At 43.6% G+C, this 18,761-nt stretch overlaps 2 protein-coding genes across 2 annotated transcripts in view; both read left to right on the plus strand.

Moving 5' to 3' along the window:
* Positions 1–1,011: 1,011 nt before the first annotated feature.
* On the plus strand, positions 1,012–2,562 carry TIGD4 (tigger transposable element derived 4; the record flags this gene model as incomplete). Its single annotated transcript, XM_083572162.1, has 1 exon — positions 1,012–2,562. The coding sequence occupies one exon, from the start codon at positions 1,012–1,014 to the stop codon at positions 2,560–2,562; it is 1,551 nt and encodes a 516-aa protein (XP_083428288.1).
* A 10,542-nt stretch (positions 2,563–13,104) lies between these two features.
* Positions 13,105–18,761, plus strand: part of TMEM154 (transmembrane protein 154) — a 29,886-nt gene continuing 24,229 nt past the window's right edge. Inside the window, exon 1 of the mRNA XM_083631401.1 lies at positions 13,105–13,237. Coding sequence (XP_083487527.1) covers positions 13,192–13,237 — 46 coding nt within the window. The 5' untranslated portion in view covers positions 13,105–13,191. The remainder of the gene's footprint in view (positions 13,238–18,761) is intronic.

An 18,761-nucleotide genomic window follows, 5' to 3' on the forward strand; every position in this document is an offset into this window, starting at 1 on the left:
TGTAGGATTTGGACTAAGCCACCTGCCAAGCCTCCGCACTTCACCCATTACAGGCTCTTTCCCTGTGATCACTCCTGACTTTTCTGCATTCAGCATAAAGGCCTGAATAAAATTTCAAAGCATGTTCAGCTGAGTGCATTCTCCCACCAGATCTTCACATGGAATGCTTGATAGGACATGATTCTACTTTTAGAGCACAAGTGGTGAACCTCATGCCAAATTTGGCCCTACAGGGTTCTCTGTTTGGCTCCCAGGACTCTCCACAGGCCACACCCCTCACCAGGCCTGCTCAACACCCTCCTTGAGTGTTTTGCCCTGCTAGAATGTGCCCTTGAACTCTGACATTGCAAGATAGAGAGGAAAGCATGAGTATAGGGAGAAATTAGCCTTCTAGTTAGTTGCTCTGCTCACTTTGGCCTCAGGCTTCACCCCCCCCCCCCACTGGCCTGTGGCCCCAGAAGACTGCTCAGAATAGACAGCAGCCCTTGAGCTGAAATAAGGTTCCCTAAACCTGTGCCAGGCATAGAGTAGGGCGCCAAAGATCCATGTTAAAAAAGCTACTGCAACAAATAGACACATCTGTCAGCAGATCTCTCAAATTAAAGCAGCAGTACTGACATGTTTTACATATAGTACAGCTGAAGTTACGTTTCACACTTTATTTTGATGTGAGATAAGAAGATTCCTAGTTGAAAAGTACTCAACTCTTTAGTCCACATGTTTGAAACTCAGTGTAGAGAAGTTATGGAAAATATTCTTATTGGGCAAAGATACCAGAAGGGCTTGTTTGTGCTCATTCCTTAACTGTGTGCTTGTGATATACAAGAATATACCCATGGCATTGCTACTCTAACTCTGTGACGTTTATTTATTAACACAGTGACGTTTATACCATGAGATCAGGGTACTCATTTGAAAGCCAATCTAATTAAAGCACTTGAGGATAGCGAGGTGACAGAACAAATGTCTCTAGATGCATTTGAGCCTCTGAGGGAGTTTGGGGGTTGTACCATGGCGGAGTCTTCAGATGCTCCCTCACTTCTGCCTGCAGTAAGGAAGAAGAAAAGCTTATCAATCAAGGACAAAATTAGTATAATAGCTGCAATAGAAAGTGGCAAGAAGAAGGCAGACATTGCGGAAAGATACGGTATAAAGAAAAACTCCTTGTCCTCCATCATGAAGAACAAAGAGAAAGTTTTAGAAGCCTTTGAATCATGGCAATTTGACCCTAAAAGAAAAAGGTTAAGGACTGCATTTCATACAGATCTGGAAGAGGCACTGGTGAAGTGGTACAGAATGGCTCAGTGTTCAAATATACCAGTGAATGGGCCAATGCTACGCTTTCAAGCTAATGATTTTGCACAGAAACTTGGACATAACGATTTTAAATGCAGCAATGGCTGGCTAGATCGTTTTAAAGCACGGTATGGACTGGCATTCAGATCTCAGCCAGTTGTAGCTACTGCTCGTACTACTCGTACCACTACTACTACCACTACAGAGGATACAGCAACTGCTTGGCATCAAAATATTCTGTCTTACTATTTAAAGGTTTATCAGCCAAATGATATATTTAACATGAAGGAGACAGGATTGTTTTATCAGATGTTACCTAGTCCTACTTTTACATTTAAAGGAGAAACATTCTCCCTGGGAAAATTAGGCAAAGAAAAAATAACTGTAGTGGTTGGCGTAAATATGGATGCTTCAGAAAAACTTCCGTTGCTTGTTATAGGAAAGAACAAAACTCCCTGCTGCTTTCAGGGTGTCACATCACTGCCTGTGGAATATCAGTCAACTACTATGGCACAGATGACTTCAGAGCTGTTTGATCAGTGGGTGAGCAAACTTGACAAGAGATTTCAAATGCAGAAGCGTCACATCATTATTTTTGTGGATTCTTTCCCTTTTCACCCAGAGGTAAGGAATTTGAAGTCTATCAGACTTGTATCCTTCCCTTCTTGCTCACCCTCCAGATTTACAGCTGTGAAACAAAATATCACCAAGAGTCTGAAAGTAAAATACCGGTGCCTTCTTCTCAAGAGATTTGTAGACTGTGTTGAAAGTGGTAAGGAATTCATGCTGACTTTGCTTGATGCCGTTGACATGTTATACCTGTGTTGGAGGGCTGTATCTCCAGGGACAGTTGTTAAAAGCCATAGCAAAGAAGGGTTTAGATCACAAACTGGGGAAAACATTGATGAGGACGCAGAAACGGAAATTAATTTTGATTTGGCTGCATATGCATTGGCAGCCGGAGTTGAGTTTCCAAAAGGCTTGTCTTTGGAGGAATATGTAGCTTTCAATGATGACTTGATAAATTGTGAAATGCCTCCTAACACTGAAATATCACAGGCTAAAAAAGGTACTTCAAGTGGAACTTATGAGAAAGATGAAGGTGATGACTTTCCAGGATGTAAACACCCTTCGCCATCAAAGAAGGAGGCCCTTACTGCTTTAGATACTCTTCGAAGATTTCTTAGACATCAAGATTTGAAGGAATCTCTTCATACTTCCTTCATGATTCTGGAGGACTTTATTCATCTTGCAGCATCTAAATAAGTACTTTAATGGAAACTACTAATTGCTTAGTTCGTTTTAAAAACAACTCTATCATATAGTACAGGCCTATAAAATTTGAGGCCTATTATGCTAAACCCGGCCTATGAGCCATGTATGGTGGATTTTGCTGCCTCCATGGGACTGCAAAAACCCGGAGAGCTGTCAAATGCCCACCACATCTTAGTGCATGGCTGGTGAATTGTGTCTGCCTTGGCAGGTCACAAACTGGACAGGCCCAACGAACAATGCAAGATTTTGTGAATTGTGTTGTAATGGTTCTACCCTGATCCATAATTCTGTCTACGCTCTCAGGTTACAATTGTATTCTTCTCACCCCAGAAGAATTCAGAGTAGCATTTGAGGCTCACAACAACCCTGTAAGGTAGATTATGGCAAGAGATTGAGATGTATCTTTGTAAGCACTGCTGTATAACAACTAGTTTACGTTAATGCAAGTTATCCTAAAATAGTAGTTATTCTTTCTGCATTTATGATTATGATTAGATATTTATTTATACCCCGTCTTTCCCCTTGATGGGACTCAAAGCAACTTACAGATGCAGTGGTACCTCGGTTTACGAACAGCCCTGTTTATGAACTATTCGGTTTCCGAACTCCGCAAAACCAGAAGTAGGGTCCCAGTTTGCGAACTTTACCTCAGTCTAAGAACGGAATCTGAATGGTGGAAGGGCACCAGTGCAGGAGGCCTCATTAGGGAAAGTGTGCCTTGGTTTAAGAATGGTTTCGGTTTAAGAACGGACTTCCAGAATGGATTAAGTTCATAAACCGAGGTACCAGTGTATAATGTTTTGTTACTGCTTGCTGTTTCTTTAGCTGAAGATGCTTCCCCAGCTCTTCCAGTCAGTAGCCCTTGAGTGGAATCTTGGCATATTGCTTTGACAAGCGACTCCCCACCATCTAACACATCTAATATTATACCCCTAAAGAGATCACATTGCAAAACTAACTGTGAGATGCATAGCAGCAAAGTGGGTCAGGTTTGACATGGATGTAAAATGTGACTTGAGCTGCCAGCATGAAGTACTTTACACAAAGTGTGTGAAGAAAACACTAAAATAAATGAAATATTTAAGACTAGAATGTACTTACAACATTTCACTGGCTCTGTTTCACATGATGCAGACTAAATAAGTTATTTTGTTATGAATTAAATCAAGTAATATTAACAGATAACAATATATACCCACATGCTCAAGCCTTTATAGCAGCTCAATATATTAGGAAGATGTTAAGACCCAGAGGATTCAGACTGGGACCAAACAGACAGCCTTGACACACCTGAATAACCTGTTTAGCAGTCCAACTCGTCATTCAGACACCTCACTCGGGGCTGGGGGGCTTTGATCAGCTTCTGCACCCCTTTACAGATCCAGGTTTCCACCACTTCCTATCCTAACCTCCTATCTCCCTAAAGCTGAGGAAGAAACAGAACTGGCGAAGAACCAGAGGTCTGCTTAGAAAATGTATACTTAAGTGGGCAACTGGTGCATCTTGGCCAGTGGCGTAGCGTGGGGGGTGCAGGGGGGGCGGACCGCACCGGGCGCAACATCTGGGGTTAGGGCAAATCAATGGGTTAGGGGGCGCAAATCCACGGGTTAGGGGGCGCAAATCCACGGGTTAGGGGGCGTAAATTACTTGCCTTGCCCCGGGTGCTGACAACCCACGCTACGCCACTGATCTTGGCACCCAGTTGGTGATCTGAAAGAGAATGGCCTGGCTTTCCTAGCATAAAACAGCTCAGTGTGTGCCTGCTTTTTTGTTCATTCTGGCACTGGCTCCTGACTGGATCTCCCTTTGCTTTGTGCCAGAATTCTACCTGCACTTTGGTCTCTGTGCCTGGTTGGACTCCAGTAAGATGAGCTGATCTCGGACAGAAGCAAAAAACGATCGAAATAACTGGTGGTATTCAACTAAGTTTTATTAAAAGCAGACCCACTGAAATTAATAAACGCAACCAAATTAGATCTGTGAATTTTAGTGCGTCTACTCCGAGCAGCATACCACCCAAAATATCAGCTAAATATTTTCTGAGGTGTTCTGGATACATACAAAAAACCCTTCCTACACAGCCTGAAATTTCCAGATGCTTCAGACTATAACTCCCATGACCTCCAGCCATCCTGGGTAACAGATGGGAATAATGGGAGTTGCAATCTGACTGCCTTAAGGAAACCCATTTGGCGCGCTCTGACTTTAAAACTCTACTTCTTTGCTCTTGCTGGCAATTACAGTGCCTTACATAAAAGTGTGTGTGTGTGTGTGTGTGTGCGCGCGCGCACACACACACACACACACAAGATTATGACTACTATTCTTACCACTACAGCACATGATGGTGATCTCATGATATAATTTCAGCAGTACTATTTATGGCAGTATTCCAAAGCGTGTATCCCAGTACTGCAGAACGTACTATATATATATATATTTCAATAAATAAATAAATATGTTACTCTGCCCATCTGGTTGGTGGTTTTCTTTTCTTTACGTTGCTTAATTCATCTTTATAGGGGGCAGGATCAAAGGCACTTTGCAAAAAATACACAAATTATGTAATCTGTGGAAAGTGATCCTGAGTATGTACTTTGGCTTAAGGATGTAAGAGTGCCAGAGAGCAACTTGGAGGTTTACTGGCAGGGCAACAACTAAGGCTATGCACACATTGAATTTATTCTGGCTCCAGAGTGCTCCCACTGCTGGTTTTTGAAACCGTGTACACATGATAGCCATGTTCAAATATATAAAAGGATGTCACATAGAGGAGGGAGAAAGGTTGTTTTCTGCTGCTCCAGAGAAGCAGACACGGAGCAATGGATCCAAACTACAAGAAAGAAGATTCCACCTAAACATTAGGAAGAACTTCCTGACAGTAAGAGCTGTTCGACAGTGGAATTTGCTGCCAAGGAGTGTGGTGGAGTCTCCTTCTTTGGAGGTCTTTAAGCAGAGGCTTGACAACCATATGTCAGGAGTGCTCTGATGGTGTTTCCTGCTTGGCAGGGGGTTGGACTCGATGGCCCTTGTGGTCTCTTCCAACTCTATGATTCTATGATTCTATGTGACATTAGTCGCAATCCACGTCTATGATGCAGTTTCTCAAATAACAGAGGACAAGTCTGCTCTCTCTTCTCCATGACAGCCACCCAGATATTTGAAGACTGGTATTATACCTACCCACTGCCTTAATCTGTACAAGGTAAATTTATGGTGGTATGGTTTAACACAGATTTCACTTGTAAGAGAGAGCATTGCTGTTCCCTCATCCCTGCCTTTGTATGTCTTGGGATGTGGTAATGTTGTTTCCTGAGTAAACAGTCATTGAATGACACTCTTTCACACCTGGAAGAAGAAGAAAAGAGAATTACGTTATTACTATTTGAGTTAGGGATAAGGTAAATACATTACCATAACACTGCTCACGAAATGCATCACACAAAGTTTCCGTTGTGTTACTTGGTCTGTAATTTTATTTTTGGGTTGTGTTGGTCCTTCCCTAGCAATGTCCCTGCTCTTCCCCTCTGTTATAAAGCTCTTGCTTCCTGTAGTTTTGAGGGTGGGCCCTTCAGATTTGGTTGTGGTCCAACAACCTTTGGCTATGCTGGCAGGGGCTGATGGGAATTGGAGTCTGACCACTTTTGGAGGGCCACAGGTTACCCACAGGTTGCCCCTAGGTCTTGATCCAGTGTGACATCACTTTCCCCTCCCTGCAAAATGTAGTTATGCTCATAAATCCTACCTGGGTGACTTTAAAAGGTGAACTTAGTGGACCATGAAGCCCCTTAAGAAAAATAAACCTATATTTGGCAAGTTCAGATATGCAAACAGTGGAAGCAGAAGTAAAAGAATTTAGAGACATTACAAAAGAAAATCATTTAAAGATTTAGTGCTTCTTAATGAAATTTGGTGCTCTTTGGAGATGCATATTCCGGGATTCATGACCCCTAGAAGCTAAATATAGTTAGTCTTTTGAAAACTCTACTTTCAGAACTCTACTTTCAGAAAAACCCTGCCTGGTCAGTAGAGTGCACACACAGTTATAGCCAAAAGCAGGGGAGGCTTGAGGGATTCATGTTTTTATACAGTACTAGAACTCCCAGGATCCTCCAACTGGAGCTAACTGCAAAAGAGATAGATCTAAAATTAAAGAATTCTGAGCCCAGGAGTTTGTCTGAGTGCTAGAACTAAATGGAATTCACAGTCCTTCCATACGGTGTCTTTATTGCAGCAATATATTCTTATGAATTTAATCCTAGCAAGCTATTTAAGCCAGGCAAGCTTCCTGATGTTACTGCCTGCGTGATGGGTCATGAAGAGAACAAAAGGAAGGGGGCTCTGTGTCAGATGCCAAAGGGGTGGTGCCCCTCCTCCAGATCTTAGATAGCTAGAAGGACAAAGCCTGAGTTGGAGAGCAGAGTTTGCTGTGATGTGACCTAGAGGAAAAAGCTGCAGGCTGTAAAGGCAAAGAGAGAGTCAGAACTGATTTCTGCTTGAATCCAAGGCTCTGGCTACGAGAGAAACAAGACCCCCTTGGGGTGTTAATTAATGCTGTGAGCCCCTCCATCTCAGGCTCAGGTCGTATATATATGTAAATAAACCATATATCATAAAGACACCACAGTCTCTGCTGTGCCTCATTTCCAAAAGGAAACATAAATCCTGGGAAAGTGCCTGGAACCCCTGGAATCTCTCACTGCTCAGAGAATGGGCTGGAGTGCAACACTATTTTATTTGGGCAGGGTGTATGGAATTGTATTTGTTGCCATTGTTAAGTGGTTGGGAATCAGAAATCCTTGCCAGTCTACTTCAGATTACGTAGTGACCTACCAATAGATTCCATTACAGTGGTGCCTTGGGTTATATATGCTTCAGGTTACATACGCTTCAGGTTACAGACTCTGCTAATCCAGAAATAGTGCTTCCGGTTAAGACCTTTGCTTCAGGATGAGAACAGAAATCGTGCTCTGATGGCACGGCAGCAGCAGGAGGCCCCATTAGCTAAAGTGGTGCTTCAGGTTAAGAACAGTTTCAGGTTAAGAACGGACCTCAGGAACGAATTAAGTATTTAACCCGAGGTACCACTGTACTCCCATATCGGATGTGATCCTATGCACACTGACTGGAAATAATCTCCATTGAACATTGGACATTGCTTCCAAGTAAACCTGCCAAGCACTGAGCTGGGAAGTCTGATCTAAACTACAGCAATGTTGTTCCTGTGCATTTACAAAGGAGTTAGGCAGAATATGATAGCAATCTTTAGAATTAAGAAACAAACAAACAAAACTGGTTAGTTTTATTTAAAAGAATTAAAAGTTTTAACATTAAAATTTAAAAAGAACCAGCCTCAGCTTTGTTTTAGCAGTTGCAAAGATTGAGTCTACATATTCCTCACCCCCCCAGGCCAATTTAGGTTCAGCTTTCAAAACCACCTTAATAATGAAACGCTCCAAGCCCTTAAGGTGCACACCTGTTGCTGTTAACATTAAAACCCTTCTGTAAACTGTAGCAGGTCATAGCAGGGCACTAGAGGGCGCTGCTAAAGCAGTAATCAGAGTATATGTGTGGTTTGGTGTGGGGTGGGAACTAAACCACAAAAATATCCAGCCAAAGGTTTAAAATGATATTGGTGGTTTCGTATTCTTCATATTGCTATTTGTTCAATTTTAAATGGACATAGACATATTTGATCTCTTTACCTTGTGTCCTTCTTAAATATTATGGTGCAGGATCTTCAGTGAAGTTCTATTTTTAAGTTTTCATTTATATCAGTTCTAAGGCAATGCGGTACCTCACATATGAGGAAAAACCCACACTTCGGACACATAACCAGGGCAGGGAGCAAACCTGAACAAGCACACACACACACACACACACACACACACACACACACACAGCACACACCTGAGATACTGGGTGATATTTAAGGGTCACTACTATCTTTCAGCCTACTGTACCTCACAGGATAAAGGGGAAAGCTATTTATGCCACAGGAAGCACCTTACAGGAAGCGTGGGGTTTAGAGAGATGAATAAATAAAGCAAGACGATTGCTTTAAAAAATTGAAAGTTGAACTCCGTGCCCTACTACCACATCTGGCAGAAAGACCTGGTGTAGTCAAGAGATGAGGAAGGTAATGTATTTCTGGTCAGGGCTGACATGACCGTTGGGCAGAGGGAGGCAGCTGCCTCAGGCTTCACTTGCTGAGGGGTGGCAGCAGCAGCAGCAGCAGCAGCACCTCCTTGACTGTTCCTCTCTGCTGGAGGGCAGAATTGGGTGTGCCAGGTAGACTGCCCTGCACCCCCTAAACTACCCAGTATCCCTCAGGTGTGCTGGGGAATGCTGCTATCCTGTTTCCAGCCTTGAAGTCTGCTCTTGGTCCCTTCGCCTTCTGAACATGAAGGCTGGCACCATCTTGCCCTTTGCCTCAGGCAGCAAAATGTATTGGGCCGGCTCCTTCTGTGGTCAAGGAGCATGCTGAGGAGTAATGCTTTTTTCTAAAGCAGAAGCAAGCCTCCGTTTCATACCAAACACATCAGGCTTGCCTTCCCTTATACAAGTGAAAAGCACTGAACGAAGTGAGGATTTATGCTTGGAGGCCATGGTTCTGCGTACCGCAGCTTTACCCTGTGCTTTCAATGAGCCAAAAAACACCTTTATTGTCTTAATCCCCCCGTCCATAGAATCATAGAATCATAGAGTTGGAAGAGACCACAAGGGCCATCGAGTTCAACCCCCTGCCAAGCAGGAAACACCATCAGAGCACTCCTGACATATGGTTGTCAAGCCTCTGCTTAAAGACCTCCAAAGAAGGAGACTCCACCACACTCCTTGGCAGCAAATTCCACTGTCGAACAGCTCTTACTGTCAGGAAGTTCTTCCTAATGTTTAGGTGGAATCTTCTTTCATGTTTTGCTGTTGTCTGGTAGTCCTAGCAATGAGTCGAAAACCAAATGAACTGAAACTCTACCAGCTATTAAGGTAGAACGAAGGGCTTTAAAAACGGCACGATCTTGTCCCCAGCAGCTGATGGCCTGCAACGGAACAGAACGCAAGGCTTTGCTTCAACCCAAACCATATGCTTTGACTCTGTGCCAGGCTGGTAGTTGCTGCCACAAAGGCACCAGGCAATATGTTTTATAGGCATATTGTTGCTGGGTGTCGACATCTACATGCCAATGCTCTGCGTGCTTTCCCAGCTTGCTTTCTGTTTTGTGTACTTAGCGAGGTGTCCAGGGTAACAAGCCAAAAGATGGAGGGAGATACCTTGTTGCTTGGTACCAAGCCTTTTAAGATCAGGTGAGAGTTATGTATATGAGTATGTTGGAAGTCTGCAAAGGAGGAGTAACTGCGGGTGCATTTGCACATTCATTTTATGAACCAAAGTCTGTAGGGTACTTTTGGTGTGTCTGGAGCTGTGCACCATATCTTTAAGAGCACGTGCAAAGGGATCAAATGTAGCTATTTTGGTAACACTCTGAATGCCAGACCCAATCTCCATTCCTGTATCTGTCACATTTATTTCCAACCCATTCTCTAAGGAGTTCAGGGTGGGGGAATTGGGATTATCCCATTTTATGGTGTTGGCAAATACTGCAAGGTTGCTTTAGGTCACTTCCAGAGACAACCTGCTCAATGAGCATTCATCCTGCTTTGTTTGAGGGGAGGCCAAGTGACATTGCATTAAAGCAAGTGTCTTTTTTCACACTTCTGGTGCATATCCCCATCACTTTCCTTATCAGATATTCGGGGGAAGCGGGGTTTGTTATGCAAGACCTCCTAAACCACTATCATCATGACACCCAAATCTGCTCATTTGTTGTTGTTGTTTAGTCATTTAGTCGTGTCCAACTCTTTGTGACCCCATGGACTAGAGCACACCAGGCACTCCTGTCTTCCACTGCCTCCCGCAGTTTAGTCAAACTCATGCTCAGGGTCTTTTCCAGGGAGTCTTCTCTTCTCATGAGGTGGCCAAAGTATTGGAGCCTCAGCTTCAGGATCTGTCCTTCCAGTGAGCACTCAGGGCTGATTTCCTTCAGAATGGATAGGTTTGATCTTCTTGTCAGTCCATGGGACTCTCAAGAGTCTCCTCCAGCACCAAAATTCAAAAGCATCAATTCTTCAGCAATCAGCCTTCTTTATGGTCCAGCTCTCACTTCCGTACATCACTACTGGGAAAACCATAGCTTTAACTATACGGACCTTTGTTGGCAAGGCGATGTCTCTGCTTTTTAGGATGCTGTCTGGAGCTGTGCACCATATCTTTAAGATACGTGACTGAATCGCACCGGAAAATAATGGCAGTCTGGAAACACCCTAAGCAGAGAGATTAAAGTTTCCCCAAGTCCACCCAGTGAACCTTATGGTTGAATGGAGATGAAGACTGGAAGTCAGATATCCCTGATCAGCTTTACCTGCCCAATTATTTCTGACTGTTTCAAACTGGGCATGGTTCCTTTCGGTTTCTGCTCTGCAGGTAGGAGAAAGATACCTTTCGCAATTGGCTTTGACTTACACAGGAACATAGGAAATGGCCTTCTACAGAGTCAGATCACTGATCCATCTAACTTCTTGACACTGATCAGCCATGGATCTGCAGCGCGACAGGTTTGTGTATATGTCTATTCTAAGCAATTGTGAAGAAACTGAGATTTTTGAGAATTCAGAGAATTTCTTTAAAAAATTACAATGAATGGTTTGGTATCTTCTTTAGTTTCATTCTCTGTGTTGCTCACCAGTTTGGTGTGTGTCCCTTTCCCCACTAGGTTTCAGTCTCCAACAAAATAGAATATATATGTGTGTGTGTGTGTGTGTGTGTGTGTGTGTGTACACACACACACACACACATATATATACACACACACATAGCATAATAAGCAAGTTTTCAAAAAATCATCTATATTATAGATGAATTTATAATTATATAAAGGGCATTCTCTGCCTTAAGTCGCCCTAAGTTGTGGAATTCCCTCCCTGCAGAGCTGAATCTGAATCAAGTATACAGAATCACAAAATTGTGGAGTTGGAAGGAACCCTGAGGATCATCTGGTCCAACTCCCTGCAATGCAGGAATCTCAACTAAAGCATTATTAAGAGCTCCAATTCATCTTGCATGTTTCCTCATACTCTATGCATTAGTATAGAGACAATTGAAATCACAAGTCATTTCCTCCAGCTGCTTCATTCTTGTAGTTTCCTACCCTTTAGCAGGTTTCTGGAGCACCACTTTAGTTTCCTGTGCATCAATGAAGCTATGATCTCCAGTACTAGGTGTTCTTCTGCTGTTTGTAATATTGCCTCCCTCCCTGCCACCTTTGCTATATAGCTTTCATCAAATGCTGGAGAGGCACCTCTTTGCCTTGACCTTATCACTTCAGATGTGCATTTTCAGAACCCTTTCTTTATTATGAATGTAATATGCTTTATCTGCTTACAGTGGTACCTTGGGTTAAGAACTTAATTCGTTCCAGAGGTCTGTTCTTAACCTGAAACTGTTCTTAACCTGAAGCACCACTTTAGCTAATGGGGCCTCCTGCTGCCGCCGCGCCACTGGAGCACGATTTCTGTTCTCATCCTGAAGCAAAGTTCTTAACCCGAGGTACTATTTCTGGGTTAGCGCAGTCTGTAACCTGAAGCGTCTGTAACCTGAAGCGTATGTAACCCGAGGTACCACTGTATTCTGAATTTTAAATTGTTGTAACCCACTCTTGGAACTGATGATGAAGGGCAGGCAACAAAATCAGTAGTATTAGAAGTAAATAATAGTGATCGAGAAGTATTTTTTTATTGTAATCAGTTATTACTAATACAATAAATATTCAAAAGTTATTATTAGCCTGCATTCTCAGAAAATATGGATATTATCAGATATGATTGAATTTTACTAATTTGCACATTATAAGATCTTGGACTCAGCTACAGTGCTGCAAAGAAAACGTTTTAAATGTGTTGTAAAGTGGCACTAGATGGCAACAGTGAGCTATGCCAAATTCAATGTATTTTTCAAAACTTTTTTTTAAAAAGCATTTCATAGCGTTTTTAATATGTGTGTAGATTCCCCCCTTGTTGCTCTGATGCTTTTTGGTGAGCAGCACCATCCGAATGTTAGGAAGGTTTATCTTGAAGGCTGAGAAGCAGGGTAGGGCAGTTGCAAAGGCAACTGGCTTCTCTTTTGAAGTCATGCTGTGAATCATGCTCTTCGGTTAGGCGAAGAGGCTCTCTCCCTAGGCGTGGTACAGCCTGGGAGACAACGTTTACGCTAATGTGCAGCTGCTTACCTTTTCCAAGCACTTGGGCATGTGGGTTACATTTAACTGCCAGGGTGGAGCCTCAAACCAGATTTGCCTGGCAGAGTGTCTGTGGCAGGATCACCATCAGTTAGTCTGGAATCGAAGTCTGCGATCCCTGCGGTGAGCTACTTGGAGGCTGCAGAGTGGAAGAAGAAAGGGGAACTATTGTGCTGCTGGGTCCCAGTTCCTCAACGCGCGCCCCCCGACACTTCACAGATGAAGAGAGAGAGATCATAATCCTGTGCATGAGTGGGTGGTGCTAAGGTCAGAGTCAGGAAACCTAGCAGCAAGTAGAAAGCAGGAACTAAAATATATCTGCAAACAGATGGCTTCAGATGGCAAAAGCAGTGAAGCAAGCGACACACTGAACGGCAAGTCAACTTCGTATAATGCACACATCTATGAACACTGATGCCATTTAGACTATTTTGCAGCAAGGCACCACAATATTAACTAGCCCTGTGAGTCCATAGTAGCAGGAAAAAAATATTATTACAGAGTATTTGGGGGCATGTGAAGACTGCTTTGCCTATCACATGGAGGAACTGCAGTCTCCCCTCACAACAAAATCAGCAGTTGCCTTTAAAGGAATACATTTTATGCCAGATTCTTTGCTTGCCTCAGTGAGTTCTTTGAGCTTGAGAATTATAGCTAACTGTAATGTAAAGGCGATAGGAGGGGACTTACCAACAACTTTGGTAGGCAATTTCTTTGGGACGTTTCCTCTGTGTTTCAGTTTTAGGTGTCACAGGCATGTATATTTGTGAATCAGTTTGCAAATTTATCTTTAAAAAGGACTGCAGAAAAACTCATATGCGTTTGTGCATTGTTTTCAGTAATATATGCTTTCTTGTGTGCACATGAATTCCCTTAATATACCGTAAGCATTTTTGCAAGCCATTTCCACTAATATAGTTTTGTACATGGTGTTCACTAAAGCAGGCATTTGTTGTGCAGGCTTTGGGGTTGGAGAACTGCGTCACAAAAGTTGGAGTGGTGCAAAATTCAAAGGGTAGCTGTGTTTTGGTTTGCTTATTGGTTTGGAAGTTGGGTATTTGGTAACGTGAACCTTGTGAATTTATCTACCATTGCTATCAGAGGTTGGGCTTTTGCCCAGTAAGGACTATGTAAAGCAAAGTTTTGCAAACTGATTCTAGACAACTGAATGGTATTGCATTTCCATGGCATTTAACTTGTCTATCCTGAGCTCACCTCATTATACAGGCTTTTGGCTTCCAGTCTACCAGTTTTTCCTATCTGTAGGAACATATTGTTATGGGTTTTGGGGGGGTGTCAGTCTGGAGGATATCTGTGGGTTCCTTCCAAACCTGTGATCCTATGTATGTAAGGTTATAATTTATGAGAGGAAACCAACCAAGCCAGTTCTGTTGTTAAGGGAATGGCCAATAAAGTTCTGGCATTTACTGTACATGTCATAAGAGGCTGACATAGCAACAAATGGGCAAACCTTTTCCCACCTCACCTGCTGGATGGCACATCATCATCCCAGGATGGGGAACAAAAAAAGGCCAGAGGAGGTTCTGTGTGTGTGAATTTGGCAGATGCTGGAAGCTGGAGACACAGAGACAGGTGGACCGAAGAGCTGTGACTTGGGGCTGACTAGGAGAAGCCAAATCAGGAAGCAAGATCTGCTGGAGTGTTAGTGCTGTGAGCCCCTCCACCCTATGCTCAGGCTGTATATTTGTGTAAATAAAAGCATAAATCCGAAAGATGCCATAGTCTCCATTGACCTTCATTTCCAAGGAAACCAAACCCTTGGTCAGCTCTGGAATCACTGGAGTCTCTTATTGCTTGAAGATCGGGGTGCATGCAACAACAACAACAATTTATTATTTATACCCCGCCCATCTGGCTGGGTCCCCCCAGCCACTCAGGGCGGCTTCCAACAAAACAATAATGATGCTGCCTTCTACGGAGTCAGATCATTGGTCCATCTATTGTATTATCTACTACACTGACAGACAGTGACCCAGCTCTATCTAGAGATGGCAGAGACTGAACCTGGAACTGAGCTCTAGCTTTTCCTCATCCTTGTGCCTGCCTGCCTGCCTGCCCTTGCTTTTGCTGGCCGACCTTCCTATGAATCCTCATTCCAGACCCTTTCAGCTCAGCCTCTCCTAGTCAGCAAATGACTCTGGCGTGAACCTCCAGTTAATCTGCTTCAGTGCTCCACCCTGACTCTGGTCCCAGTCTTGCTAGAACTTGTACCTTCAGCCGTCTGCGTGCTCAGTAGCATATGTCATAGGCTGAAAGATTGTGATTAGGTCTCCCCAGACTGCATCTAGCCACAAAACCACACTGGCTCTCTTCTATGATCAGGATTTCTACCACATTCTTCTACTGATTGCATTCTGAGCAGTTCTCAGCACAGATTAAGAATAGTACAGTGGTACCTTGGGTTACAGACGCTTCAGGTTACAGAAGCTTCAGGTTACAGACTCTGCTAACCCAGAAATAGTACCTCGGGTTAAGAACTTTGCTTCAGGATGAGAACAGAAATCGTGCTCTGGCGGCGCGGTGGCAGCGGGAGGCCCCATTAGCTAAAATGGTGTCTCAGGTTAAGAACAGTTTCAGGTTAAGAATGGACCTCCAGAACAAATTAAGTTCTTAACCCGAGGTACCACTGTAATAATAAAACATTAGGTTTAATTTCCCCAGGATTCTGGACAACTCCAGCCTCAAAACCCAGCTCTATTACCATATAAGAAAAATGGAAGAATGGCATCATACTGTATTTCACTGGGCCGCAGACAGGTGGCACTGTAAACTGCAGCAAGATGAGAGGTGGTAGATGGGCAGCCTAGGCAAGCCATAGGAAGGCAGACAGAACAGGCTGCAGCAGCAGCCTTGCTATGAAAGCTCCTTCACCTGCCAACCCTGGGGCCTCTGTTCCTGGGATATAGAACCCCAGGCTGCTGCCAGCCCTGCTACTGGACACCTCCTCCCCAGTGAGCTTTGAGAGCTGCTGTTTCTGCCCCCGCTGCCAGTTAGAAGCGTGGAAATGTGGCCAAAAGCAGTGGCCACCCAGCCTCATAATCCATTGCTGCCATCACTGAGTATAATCAAGAGTTAGATGAAGTGCCTGCGGCAGAGGAAGATCACAATGCTGGCTGGCTGCTGCCTCTGGCCTCCTACCTGACATCAGAGGTGGAAAGTCCTTTGTGAGCCTCCCACACTTCTCCACCTCCAACGTCAGATGTGCAAAGGAGAAGTGCTTTGGGAGATTGCAAAGCCCTTTCTTGCATTCTCACCACCCCCTTCAACCTCTGATGCTGCAGGTTGAAAGTGGGAGTGTGGGGCTGTTGCTGCTGCCACCACTGGCACTGCAGGAAGCGAGAAATGCAGAAGGAAAAATGCCGGCTTCTCTACAGCTTCTCACGGTGGGTGCCAGGAAACCCCGCAATGGATTTTGACAGGTGGGCGGGACAACCCACCTGCCAACCATGCAGTGGGATAACAATGTCATGTGAGTGGCAGGTGCGTTGCCCCACCCACCTGGCAAAGCTGGCTTATGCAGTGGGAAATAAAGGTCCCCCGCTAAGGGGTTGGTTGGCAGAAGGGGGAGTTGGTGAGCAATGTAGCCATGGAAAAACCCCTAGTAATTGGTATGTGGGTGTCACTTTTACAAAGTTTTTGTGATCTGCCCTGGGATCTATACTGGATGGAGGGCAGTTTAGAAACCAGAGAAATAAATAATCAAATAAATAAATAAATAAATGTTATTAATATAGTATTTATTTACATTCATTATAAATACTATGTAGTTTGTGTCCTTTATCGAAGGCTCTTTATCCTGAACTTTGATACCTATCAATACATATATAGATATATATTTAGGTCCCACCCTATTCCTTTGACTGTACTTTGCTTCAACTGATTTTATATCATATTTTTAAATGGTTGTGGCCCTCCCTAGGACCTCATGCTGAAGGGTAGGTAAGAAATCTAATCATAATCATAATATATTCCAGAGTTGATCCCCATAACAAGTGCTGGAAAGCAGATCTGGTGAAGCCAGGCTGAGGTTAACCTCCGGCCAAATTCCTACTTTCTTCGTTATTTGTATCCTGGAGAAAGTGTGAGGTTATCGGCTTAAACTGGCTACGGTCTGGGAAGATTGGTTTGTTAGGTGACTTTGGCAGCAAACCTTGATCCCTTCTTTAGTACTTTCAGTTCCGCCTCCTACATTTCCATCCAGCTTGGCTCCTTGTTTTTGTGTTTTGATAACTGTTAAGTAGAGCACTCCAAAACACACAGCCACTAATAAACAAACCAACAACTGGCTCCATCGCTAGCCAGCAGATTAATACTAGCATTGTAAACCCATTAACAAGCTGGCCAGTAAATGAATCATTGACCTATTTCTCAGAGATAATAGCTGAGAAACTGTAACTGATGACCTATAAAAGCAGCCATGTTTTTAAGAAAGATTAATTGCTGCAGCAGGCTGAGCCAAGACATATTAGCCACCTCCTGGGCTCCTACCAATCACAGAACAAGGCTCCCCAGAATGCACGTACTTGCTCACCCTTTGTCAGCCAGAAAATTCTGATTCAGACCGAGGGTGTGTCTGATGTGTACACTGTGCATTTGTGCTTCATGCTCTGATAACCGAGGATCTGTCTGGCACTGTTGGAGGGCAAAACGACATAAACAGCTCTTGAGATTAGTTTTCATGTGTGGCTGTGAGTGTAAATGCATTGTATGAATGGCTCCTAACATTACTTGCTTCCTTGTAACTGTGAACTGGATAAATAAATTCTACATAGTAGAACTGCACAGTGAGCAGTTAGGGTGTATTTTCTTTTTTAATAATAATAATAATAATAATAATAATAATAATAATACTGCAGCACCACAAACTCACACAATGCAACATTGTAGTAGGACTAAGGAGGCCTGGGTTCAAATCTCCATTCAGCCATGAAGCTCAGCATTGGCTCTGTATCAGCCATTCAGTCTTATCTATTTTACAGAGCTGCTGTGAGAATAACAGGGTGGAAGGGAGAGAACCATGCAGGCCGCTTTGAGTCATTGGAGGAAAGATGGGTTGTAAGTGAATGAAGGAATGAAGACTATAGCCAGTGTGGTGTAGTGGTTAAGAGCGGTAGTCTCGTAATCTGGTGAACCAGGTTCGCGTCCCCGCTCCTCCACATGCAGCTGCTGGGTGACCTTGGGCTAGTCACACTTCTTTGAAGTCTCTCAGCCCCACTCACCTCACAGAGTGTTTGTTGTGGGGGAGGAAGGGAAAGGAGAATGTTAGCCGCTTTGAGACTCCTTAGGGTAGTGATAAAGCAGAATATCAAATCCAAACTCTTCTATAATCTGTAATCTCAGTTTTGAATGTGTCTGTGCACCAGTGTGTGTGTGTGTGTGTGTGTGTGTGAGAGAGAGAGAGAGAGAGAGAGAGAGAGAGAGAGAGAGAGAGAATCCAAATCTCTCGACTCCATTCTCCCCAACTATGCACAAGCAAAACATCCAGGGTGGAAAAACTGTTAATTATCTACAACCTGAAAAATGCTTTTAAAAAATAGCTGTGTGAATTGCTTTGGGGCTAGTAGGGGAGGGAACTAGCGTCCAGTAGTGTGGGTTACCATCTAAAATACTCCGAACACTGATAACAGGATGAACATTTTTAAAAATTTCACCCTGCTCTTTTCTGTGGGTATGAATTGTATGTCAATGCAATAAAAAGGAAGTTATAGAGATAATCCGTTACCCACCGCAACATTTTCAACTACTGGTAATTACCCATTGTAAAAACCAGCACCTTCATAGTTTGCAGTCTCTTTCTGAAGAAGCCACTTGATGTGCCAAGAGGTGCCTAGTGATCCTAGCAGTTTCCCCCTCTGCATTTCCTAACTAACAGGGCAG

The sequence above is a fragment of the Podarcis filfolensis genome (assembly GCF_964270895.1).
Source record: "Podarcis filfolensis genome assembly, chromosome: 9".
NCBI lineage: Eukaryota > Metazoa > Chordata > Lepidosauria > Squamata > Lacertidae > Podarcis > Podarcis filfolensis.